Raw genomic sequence first — 11613 nt, forward strand, 5'->3', positions numbered from 1 at the left:
TGATGTCCTTCTACGAGCATTGATACGACGCGCGTACAGTCGTGGACCACGTAACGAGACATTGTCCATAGATGTTTCAGGTCCGTCTGTTAGCGACCTTACGACCCACGTCAGGCCCCGCCTCCCTTCACCACTAGTCTGTTGTCACCTTCTGAAACATAGTGACTTGTTTACTCCTTCTCAACAAAGTGGCCTGTGCCTCATGAAATCTGTACACATATATGATAGATATATGCATATATTATATACATATAGAGAGAAATCTATAGATCGTGTCTATACAGTACGTGGTCAGAAGAAAAAAAAAAAAGATAATGACATTTTATTCCTTGGTGGTTATTTTTCTAACTGCGTGAAGGTCGGAGAGGTGTCTTAGTCAGTGGTGAGTGGCGTGACTCCTTTTTTTTTTTTTTTTTTTTTCCACCCTCTGATTTGTACATTCTGAGAAAATCCCGAGTAACATTCCCTGTCTGAAAATAAAGGACAGCTCAAAAGAACACAAGAGCTTTAGTGGCGTTTATGGAAAGTTGTATATCCAAATATATTTAGAGGTTTAGAGACATTGTTACATTCCTTTGTAAATGTAAAAACAGCTCAGTTGACGCGACCACCTGTCCTGTGGTGACAACTGCAAACAAACAAAAAAGGTGAATTTTTACAGCTTCCATAAAAGAGCCGTGGGATCTTTGTTCCTACTGCACTCAGCAGGCAGATACTTGCACTCGTGAGTGAGGACTATCAGTGCGGACATTCAAACGTGGGTCGGCGCGACTGTCAGAATTCACTGCTTTTGCGTGGTTTTTTTTCTCTTTTTTTTTTTGTCGTCGTCTTGTATACCGAAGTAGTGACTTGTGTGTGACCGTGACAGATGAATAATTTAAAAAAAAGAAAACACACACAAATTGTTACAGTTTAGTGCAAGACTGAATTAGACTGTTACTATGGACCATCCAATCACGGTGCCTGTACGTCTCATGTTGAATGTTGTATATAAACGTGTTTCCCTCCCTGACGTCGTCCATCGACTTCGGGGATCGTTGCGTTTTTTATTTTATTTCAGGTCTCTGCTTCCACCTTTAAAAAGTCACATTTCCGTTCACTGTCCAAAAACTTAGCAGAATGTGTGAAGCTTTTGTGTTTGCACAGCAGATTAAAGGATTAAAAAAAACAGCCCTCAGTTGGAGAAGGGACGACACAGACAAGACACACGAGCGAAAATCCTTTCACTTCAGCGTCAGGATGGTGCAGTAAAAATCCTCCATTTTCAGGTCCTTATCTACTAAATACTTGAAGTAGGCGCGAGGGGCGGGTGGGGAATTCTCCTACCGCGACAGAGTATATATATGTTGGGAAACACGAGACATTTCAGTTGTGCCCGTGCATGCTGGGCTTGACGCCATGTGCCAACTGTTAATGGGTGACTTCAGGATTCTCTATGCAGAGCGACGTCTCAGCTGCGGGGCTAAATAACAAAATCTATCGGAAACGGGGCGCAGCAGCAGCAGAGGCTGGTTTCCTGGACCTAGATTTAGACTAATGCTGGTGAGGAGAGGCCGATGTTTGCACTCCAGGTGCAAGGGTGGAGGCAAAGACGTCAGGTCTGGAAGCAGCAATATGAACGGTACTCAAAATGACCAAAAGGCCTCTCCGTATTGACCAGAGATTCTCCAAAGGCCTTGGAAGAAAGGACGGAAGTCGAACCTAAAAATTAACTTTATTGATGTAAACTGGTTTTTCTTTTACTGTGTGTAGAGACAAAAAAAAGAAAAGAAAATAACTTTAAATTTAACAAATCACTGTGACCAACGCCAGAAACATTTTTTGTTTGACGGAACAAATATTGTGTTTACTTTTTTTATTACGTCATTTTTGTATTTTCAGTTTTAGCTTTATTTATTGAATATGCCAGAGTTTTTCCGACTGTACTATTTGTAAAAGTAAATGTTCGATCTGTACAGAAAAGACTTAGGAACAAATTAAACGTGAGTGTCCAGCATGCTGAATGACTTCATGTGTGAACGTGCGCTAAACTCCCACGATGCATCATTCCTCATTCAATAATTGCATCTGCATCGTGCATAGTGACGGTGTGATGTCGTGTTTGAGAGTCACGTGTGTGTGTGTGTGTGTCTCACATACTGTGTCCCCCTTGTAGACAGCCTGTGCAGTTTTGTGAGAGTGCAGCATGTTTTTTGGGTTTGCTGGTATAAATGTAACCAGAAAACAGATACACAATTGGTTATGTGAGTGCGTGCGTGCATATCAGAGTGCGTGCTTGTGAGTTTGCAGCTGTTCCTGGGTGTGAATGCGTGTCACACAAGAGAGAAATCTATTTAAAAAAAAAAAAAAAAGAAGAAGTTTAACAGAAGAAGTCCCTAGAGAAAAAGGAGAGTCTGGGTAAAAGTCTTGAATGAAGCATGGATACACTGTAATGTTTTCTGTTTTTTTTATTTTCAAACATAGGAGGCTGTCCTCGGTGACCCAGTTTGCTATTGTATGTGCTGTATCAGAATATTACTATTGAGTGTTGGCCAGCTTGTTTATATCCATCAAATAAAGGTGACTTTCTTTCTGTCTCTTTTTGTCTTTTTATCCAAAAAAATAATAATTTTTTTGTTGAATATTAAATGTGAAAGTCATTTTTAATTTTCATATTCCGCTTTTAATACACACTGAACATGCAGTTACACTCAATCCCCTGCAAGTGGTGCTATGTGTTCCTTAGAAACCAGACATGCTGTTACAGCATCATTGCTTTTTTTTTGTTGAATATCAAATGTGAAAGTCATTTTAATTTTCATACTCGTTTTTATACATATCAAACATGCAGTTACACTCACTGCACTTGGTGCTATGCGTTTCCTAGGAACCAGACATGCTGTTACAGCATCATTGATTTCAAACGTGAACCATATTCTGTCAAAAATAAATAAATGGTACGTTACACCAGCACACCCAAACAGATAGCTGCTTCTGACTAAGAATGTCTTATGTTGAACCCTAGCGGTGGCGAAATGAACTGAATGATTGCACCTTGCAACAGACTAAGTCGACTCTGTTATCACATCAGAACGTCCTGATCAATTATCAAATTAAAAAAACATCCTCTTAGTAACCCATGTAGTAAAACAACAACAACAACAACAACAACAACAACAACAACAACAAGCAAAGTCAACAAAAACATTCGCATTTTCCAAGCCAGGTCCACAAACCACCAAAGTCCATAAACATCATGTGTTGCACCAACTTTTGACCCTGGTGAACAACTGTTACTCCAACATGTTGAGCTAAGTACCACACGAACGCACATCGGGAGAACGTTAAACTAACACAGGAACCAGAGCAGTAATATATAAAAGTACTTCTTACCGTTGTCTTCTGCGTGACGTCGACCTGGACTTTACTGCAGTATTCACATAATCCGAGATTAATGTGTCTTTATTTCAGTTGACGCCAAGTTGAGTTTGACAGTTGAGTTCCTCGTGTTTCCTGATCTCCCGCAAACGTCTAAAATATTTTAAAAAAAAACATAAAAAAACAAGCTCAAAAACTGCGACAAACCCGACAGGTTTAGTTATTAACTTGACATTTTTCCTCGGTATCTCCTATTTTAATTTATAGACAAACGTGGAAAAAAAAGTCGCTGATAAAAAGCCGGCTTGGCAACAGTTGTTACTAATTAGCAGGTGTTGGCTAACTGTGTACCAACCGGAAGTAGCCGAACATTTTTAAATCCACACACAATTTCACGGAAAGAACTTGAACGCAGAATGTTGTACGAGTACTTAATTGAATGTAAACTATTTTAAGTACTGTCTGCGTTTTAACGTCATATATGGTTAATTAACGTAAACACATTTTACACTAATAACGTCTTAAAAATTATTTATTTTTACACAAACTTTAGCTTTGTGGGTTTTGTTTGTTTGTTTTGTGTCTTTATTTTTGTTATTTTTTAACTGGATTTATTCTTATTTACAAAAGTACACATTTTAATAAAAAATGTCACAAATATGTTTCCACAAAGGTCATTTCTGTTTGAAAGTTCGTAGGAAATCAAAAATAAATAGCAACTCTCAATATTCATTGAGCTAACGGGCGCCACCGTGCTGGTGATTACAGTATAACATTTCAAACAATTTAACAAAGCACATGATTTTCAGTCAGTATCATTTAAAATTGTTTAAAATTCCCACTCAAGGCAAAAATTGACTTTTTTTGATCCACCTGTTGAGAACGTTTTCAATGTCTTATACCACACATGTTCTGCTAGTTTTAACGTCCTTTCACAAAACTGTTAAACAAACGCTCCCCCTTGTCAGAGAACCAGTAGCCTGCCATGGCTGCCACTGCTCCCATGAACACAGAGGGGCAGACCTTTGTCCTGGAAACCTGCAGGAGGAATAAAACTAGACTTTTAGCCAAACCAAACCAGGAGGACGAACTGTACAAGTGTTCAAAGAGGAGACTCACCGGGAAGTTGCTTCCTCACACAAGCGCCACCTTTGCGGAAGAATCCGTCGGCGCAGTCACAGTGGAACGAGCCCTCAGTGTTGATACAGATCTCATCCAGACTGTGGCAGGCAAGAACTCTGTCACTGCATTCATCCACATCTGAGCAAAAGACAGAAATCACACATCACCTTAGTGGAGAAATACAGTTGTATAAGCTCCTCAAAAACCGATGCAAAAAAAAACTTTATATATTTTTAAATCTACCTAAACATTTGGAGCCTGTCAGTCTGTAGCCGAGGGCACATTTCCTGCAGCGTGCTGGCCCACTACCCATACAGCCCACACAGGCTGGGTCACAGTCTGAGGACAAAAAAAGTGAAGGCAATTCATGGATAATAAAGAATAACTGGAATGTTGTCAATTCTTATATATGATACAGAGAATAATTAGGTTGCTTTATCTTTCAATTCAAATTAAATCATATTCAAAAAAACAAAACACAAACACACAATAAAGAGTGACAGCCATACAGTAATATTTGAATGTGAAGATTCAAGAGTAGACATAACTAAGTAAGTTTGTTTTGTTTTTTTTAAATCCTGAGTTCAACAAAATAAAGTAACAGTTGCAGTGTCAATCATATAATCTGAAGAATAAGGCAGTTTAAAGTAAGGACGCCTTAAAATTCTGCTGCATTTCTCTGTAGGTTTTTAATGTAGTAGTCAAACCCTCCAGTCTGTTGTGAACCACTGACCTCTGCACTCAAAGGAACCCTCTTTGTTGAAACAGTAGCTGCCGGGAGGACAGTTACTCAGCTCGGTTCCACATTCGTCAATATCTATCAAACAGATCACAAAAAGACAAATCAACAATAACACAACATCTTTGATGTTGTTCATATAATAAAGAATTTTATTTATTTATTTTTTATTTTTTACATGCTTTATGTTTTACCAACACAGGTGTTACTGTGGAGCGTCCATCCTGGGTGGCATGCCTCACAGTGGTTATTTTCTGGACCTGAACATTTACTACAGCTGCTCGGACAGCTGTGAACTTCAACCACCACCAGAAAGAACAGCAACACAGTCTGCTGTAGAGTCCTGTAGAACGTCCATAGTCCTATCTGTCCCATCTGATTTAGAACACAAAGCAACACTGTAAAAAAAAGTTTGGTAAATGTTTGGACAAAATACATAGATGCTGTAATGACATTATAAAGATACGAGAACAACGTAGTATTATTGTGAGTTTAGACTAAAAAAATTTAAATATTTTTTATTCATATACCTTCTAGCACTTAAAAAACTATTATTTCGTAATATTTTTTATTATTTTATTGTTTTTATTTAATATTACTAATGAGGTTTTATTTTAATCCTGATTCAACGAGCTAAAGCGATGTTAATAACAATAATTATATATTTTCTTACCTTTAAAAATGTGTTGAACAATTTTAATAAAAAAAGAAGATTAATGTTTATAGTGGAAACCGGATGTAGTTGACATGGCATATTCGCTAGTTCCGGTTAGTTTGTTTTAGTAAGATCGACATTACAGTGTCAGTGTCAAACGGAGTTTGACTGTAGAGTTTTCAAGATTTTTATCCTTTAAAGTTTCTACACTTGCTACCACATTTTGGTAAATTACATTAAAATTGCGCTACAATTATAAATGAGGAAAACTACTTTTAGGTTCTTTATTTACCCCTTTTTTTACCTTTTGCGACTCCTGATCAAAGCGAACTCTCTCTCCCAACAGAGACGCACTTTGCGGTTGTTTACAGATTAACGCACAACGTCCCGGACGGGCGGAGATTACCCTGACGTCCCAGTTCCTCCCGACTTCTACGTGATGTCATATGTAATAAGCGCTTCTGCCACTGTCCTGAAACTGACACATGGACTACAGACCAATCACAACCAGGGATCTCACAGGCTAAAATTAGCAACTTTATTTATAGAAAATCTTTTTTTGTAGACAACTATAGGCATTCTTGAAAATCCCTAAACAGTGCAATTATCTTTTTAACAATTCGCAGCCTAAAGGACACGCCTCACAACAGCAATTGTTAATAAAACACAAAACAGAACAATAAATGGAAATCAATTGTTGCCCAAATACAACAACGTACACGTAGTTAAAAATAACGTTCTTTCACACAGTGCATATTTTCTTCGGGTTTTCTTTTCTAATTAGTTACAGTTAGACACAATTCAGTAGCTACATGTATAAACAGTTTAAAAAAATACAAAATTTCATGATCAATTTTTGCTTCTTAAAATTCATATTTAAGTCACCCATTAAGTTGCTGACACAGTAGTTTCTTCATTGAGATTCCACTTCAAATTAGGTAAAAAAATAAATGCAGTGCAAATGTACATGTATTGTGCAAAACTGACCAACATCTGTTTAAAATGTACATCTTGTTGATTTTTTTAAAATGTAAACACTCGTGCTAATTAATTTGCCTACTGTGAGCTGATGTCATCAGGACAGCTGATATAAAGAAGACTATATTTTAATGTTAATGTTGAAAGGGCTTCATTCACAGATAATGAAAACAGTAATTGGTATTTCATGTGCAATCATCAGCAAAATAATCCTAAATCTTTTTGCCATTAGAGGCTGAATTTAAATAAAGTTAAAGTTTGTACATTTCACTTGTAAACATCCCCCTCGCTGCACTGTATCAACACATGGTCACTTTTTTTTCTGGTCTGGTCCATTTTAGTTTTGACACTCCGTTTCCTTTCGCTCCGTGACCGTTTACCTGAGGTCTGACCTGGTTTCCTCACAGACAGGTCAGTCAGCAGAGCCTGGGTCTGAGACGGCAGCTGGAATAGAGGCAGTCCCTGAAGAACCTCAGGGAGGTTTCTTCTGTCGTTCACAGGGCAAGAGTCAAACTTCACTAGAAGAAAATGTTCTGCCGCCCGGCCACGCTGTCTGTCTGCCTGAAGGATGCTGAGGGAGGCTGTGAACACATCGGAGTAAGGAGACAACATCTGAGCGTCATCCCTGTCCTCTCTCTTTGGAGCCACCTCCTCGCACCGATGGGCCCATTCCTCTATTTTCTCCAAGCCATTTGGAGTCAAAACGATCACAACGCGATTGTCGTATTGCTTCCTGTTCAGCATCTGGGAGTGTAACCACGGCACGGGTCCCAGACTGGACTGCTCAGTCCTGCTCCACTGGTCCACCGCTACATCGAAACCTTGTGTACGCAGCAGAGAACCCAGACGACAGACCGACTTCAGCACGGCGTCGTTTGTATCCGGAGGGCTCAGCAGAAGCACGTGAGCTTTCCTGCCAACTTTAAGAGGAAAAAAAAAGAAATAAAAACAAGTTGAGAAGAAGAAACAGACTGATTTATCAATTAAAATACAAAAAATTAGGCTGAACAGTTACTCACTTTTCACAAATCCACCATGATGACAGCTCCACACCCAGTCTGTCGATGGTGAAGTTACAAACAAACATTATACAAAGAAAATGAAAACAGTGATGACTTGTGTTCAAAATAAAATAAAATAAAAAATAGGGAAATGAGACATTAATTTTCTCATATATATATATATATAAAGGAAAATGGGGAGATGGGGAGAAGAAAAAGAAGGGAAAAAAAACAACTAACCTTTGATAAAGTCGTGGCATATAAACAACAGCAGCATCGTCAGTGAAATGACTATAATCACACTGACGAGCAGCAGAGTCCAGCGGTGCCTGTCGGCTGCAACAGTCACAAAGTAGACATTTTTTTAAATACATTTTTTAATTCAAATATATTTTATCATATGTTTTGTCATGTGAGTGAATGGAAACTTACTGTTTTTAAAACAGAATGGACCGAGCTGCTGCTCCATTCCCTCGATTTTCACCTGCACAGTTTAATAAACGTCCATTGATTTAAAAAAAAAAAAAACTCAGTCATTTCTATTGTTGTGACTCACAGTTCCACAGATTATACTTTACCATGACACAAGGTGAAAGTTGGAGGTCAATGTCTTCAAAAACACCTACAGTTTCCTGAGGAGGACATACAGTACGTTTAGGTTTCTTTGAATTCTGTTTATAAAAAAGCGACGAAATGAAACTAAAAAATAAAAACAACTCGAAGGGTTTCTTCAAAGAGTTTTTTTTTTACCCAGAGTCCTTTTGTGTTCAAACTCCACGCCCCATTTCTCAGCTGTTGTCTGAAGCCTTTAATCTCTTTGCAGCTGTTCTCCTTGTGACAAGGCCACACTTCACCCTTCAGCCTGCAGGGGGCGGAAAGGTTCCACAGCAGCCTGGTGGAATAGTCGTTTGTTTGACCTTGGCGAACAGTCACGGACACATTTTCCCACACTGCTCTTTGGGAGAAATCTAAACAGAGGTGAAAAACATGCCAGTGGTTAATAAATAACTACTAAAAAAAAAAAAAAAATCTTCTTGGACAAGAGAACGTAGTGTCTCTCACCTGTGTTTGTGAAGGGACATACTTTGGAGCGTACAGTCTTTTCGTGGTACCACGCCTTATAGAAAGACAAACATGTCAATCATAACAGGACACAGCAGTGTATGTAGTATTGACCGATACACAGGTATTCAAAAAGTACCATGAAACACATGCAGGAGGCCACGGAGTAGAGTGGAACGGTTCTGCTGTTCAGCTTCTACGGAGAGAATTAGCGCTGTTAGCACTGTTTACAGCTGTCAAAACAAAGCTAATTAATTTGTGAAATCAATCAGTTTAAAAGTTTAAAAGTCACCGTCCATTGTTCCGTCATCAGATCTAAATTCCACCAACTCTATGAAGCCAAACCTTCAGTTTCACTTTTGCATTTTTTCTTGACAGTTTTTCCTTATCAATATTTTCCATCATCCATGCAAAGACAATTATATTATTCTATTGATTATCCATTGTTGTGTCTGATCGTTACGCTGTGATTAGTCAGTTTTAAAAATGTAGTCGTTTGACAGTCCCAGAAATATTATCATGGTATTTTGTAGATTTAAATTGTGTTGGAGCTGTGACGTGTGAATCTCTTTGCGGATGACACCCTGGTTATACTAACCTGACATGTTCCGTTCTCCTCATATTGAACACACACAGACGTGAGTGTGTCGTTGCTGTCGTTGCCGTCGTCGAACAGCAACTCCACGAAATCTCTCCCAGTTTCAATCCTGAGCGTTGGCACTTCGGTGTTGAACAAAAAAACATTGACCAGTTAATGTCACGGACACGAAGGCAGAAGTCTGACTGTGACGAATGAGTGTTTGTTTCTCATACCATGACATTCCTCTACGCACTTCTTCACCTCCAGGAAACACACTGTGGGTGGCGGAGAGACGTCACTGATTCATCCATAAATTCTTCAGATTGTTGAATAAATCACAGAAAGATCAAATCTCACCTTTGTCCAGAGAGGGAACGTAAACATCCTGCTTCAAATTTTTGAAGTCAGGGACATAAAAGAAAACTCTGCTGCCGAAAGAAACTCCAGATGGTCGCGCGATCACCATGGATATCTAGACCACAAGGTGGCGCAAGGTGAGCTTTGTAGTTATTTGTTGATGTATCATAAGACTCCGGGTTCAAAGTATTGACTGTACCTTCGCCGGGTGTTCCATGTGGTTGACTGTAAACTCCACCTTCTTGCATGCGAGCAGTGTGGACGGTGTCTTGTAACACACCGTCACCGAGGCTGTGGCGGCAGAACCAAAAGGTAAACACAGACTACAGAGCTGGGATTCACTCTTTAAACACCAACTGTTACATTTTATATGATCGTAAATTAAAGTAACATTTACCTGTTGTTACTACTTAATCTTCTACTTTTGACGCTTGTTTTAATTGTAGCCAATAAATGTAACAAGTACTCTTAAGCCACTCCTATGTTTTGCACATGATCATATCACATCACTGTCTCCACCATCAGCAAACATTGATCCGCTTCACGCACCAGCGACAGCAGTTCAGTTCAGTGTTGTGTGTGAAGGATGAGTGAGAACCAGGAGCTCTGGAAACCAGGTGACGTTTCAGAGACTCGTTATTTTTTCTCTACTTTTTTCCTGTTGTGTCTGTAATTCAACAAAAAACTATAACTAACTACATAAAATAATTATATATATATGTTTATATATTTATATATTGCATCGATCAGTGGGAGATAAGCAGAAAAATACTCAAACAAAATACTTTAACAACTGATTAGAACTGGTCTGTCCAGTAGATCAGTCTACGGTGACGGAGCAGAGGGACTGCTGGGAAATGGTGAGCACTAACTAAAAAAATGCTAACCAAAACAAGTAACCAGACAGATATCCTTTACTTAGCCGTACGGCTACATGCATTTAATAAAAATTAAAAATAATTTTAAAAAACTAGATATAATTTATAACTGAAGGATAGTCGGTTTTCATAAGTACGTAAACACTGAATGTTTTCAGTGACGACGTGTCATTTTTGACCTTTTCAGAAACTTTATTTCAACTCGTGGTGGAAGTCGAAGACTCCGTTCTCACCTTCATCCTCGTCAGGCTCAGAACTGCCCTCATACGCCAGGTCGCTGGTGTGGAATCGGAGCTCGACGTCTACGACCAGACACACGGAGCAGGACCGGCTGTTCTCGGAGCAGAGTTTGACGTGAGGTCTCAGGTCTGTGACGTTCACGCCGTCGTTCGCTGCCAGCAGCGCTATCTCATCCTTCATGGTGCATTCAGAGAGACTCTGAGAAAAAAAAAAAGGAGGGACACATGTTGACTTGGCATTGAAAGGTCTGTCAAGGGATCGCAAACAGTTAGTGTCATGTGACACACACACACACACACACTGACTGACTGTTATTCAAATCCTGCCTGGGATTTTATCACAGTTTGGAGATAAATCAGTTCCAGGGGAAATGAAACGTCTGCTGTGTCTGTAAAATGCTGCGGCACAGGAAATGTCTTCTTCACTTGACCCGAGACGCGGCGTGACTCGTACCTGTGGGCAGATGACGTCATCGCTCTCAGGTCCAAAGATCTCCAAGCCGCTGCAAGAGGAGACGTGCAGGGTGTAAAGTAAAATCCACCCGAGGAGGCGTCCACGGAGGATCATGTTGGGAGGGGTCGGGGCTCGGGGGTGGCGGGTGTTATTTTTTTTCCCACCGGTGATTCCAGATTCCCACGCCCAGT

The 11613-nt window shown here is 39.5% G+C and overlaps 2 protein-coding genes and 1 long non-coding RNA gene across 3 annotated transcripts in view; all 3 read right to left on the bottom strand.

Annotated features, from left to right (window-relative positions):
* Positions 1 to 3844, bottom strand: part of LOC103385805 (uncharacterized) — a 60030-nt gene extending 56186 nt beyond the window's left edge. Inside the window, exon 1 of the long non-coding RNA XR_522269.3 lies at positions 3373 to 3844. This is a non-coding gene — a long non-coding RNA (uncharacterized LOC103385805). The remainder of the gene's footprint in view (positions 1 to 3372) is intronic.
* Positions 3845 to 4321: 477 nt separating this feature from the next.
* Positions 4322 to 6312, bottom strand: LOC103385818 (cysteine-rich with EGF-like domain protein 1). The gene is made up of 6 exons (XM_025060043.1): positions 6178 to 6312; positions 5413 to 5616; positions 5213 to 5296; positions 4723 to 4818; positions 4477 to 4617; positions 4322 to 4395 (listed from the first exon to the last, which is right to left on the bottom strand). The coding sequence occupies exons 2-6, from the start codon at positions 5591 to 5593 to the stop codon at positions 4322 to 4324; spliced, it is 576 nt and encodes a 191-aa protein (XP_024915811.1). The 5' UTR covers positions 5594 to 5616; positions 6178 to 6312.
* An 85-nt stretch (positions 6313 to 6397) lies between these two features.
* On the bottom strand, positions 6398 to 11585 carry il17rc (interleukin 17 receptor C). The gene is made up of 14 exons (XM_008319797.2): positions 11423 to 11585; positions 10963 to 11167; positions 10051 to 10142; positions 9852 to 9966; positions 9728 to 9769; positions 9513 to 9634; positions 9054 to 9110; positions 8915 to 8969; positions 8603 to 8820; positions 8431 to 8484; positions 8285 to 8336; positions 8093 to 8188; positions 7871 to 7909; positions 6398 to 7771 (listed from the first exon to the last, which is right to left on the bottom strand). The coding sequence occupies exons 1-14, from the start codon at positions 11534 to 11536 to the stop codon at positions 7119 to 7121; spliced, it is 1914 nt and encodes a 637-aa protein (XP_008318019.1). The 5' UTR covers positions 11537 to 11585; the 3' UTR covers positions 6398 to 7118.
* Positions 11586 to 11613: the final 28 nt, after the last annotated feature.

The sequence above is a fragment of the Cynoglossus semilaevis genome, chromosome 11 (assembly GCF_000523025.1).
Source record: "Cynoglossus semilaevis isolate Cse_v1.0 chromosome 11, Cse_v1.0, whole genome shotgun sequence".
Classification (NCBI taxonomy): domain Eukaryota; kingdom Metazoa; phylum Chordata; class Actinopteri; order Pleuronectiformes; family Cynoglossidae; genus Cynoglossus; species Cynoglossus semilaevis.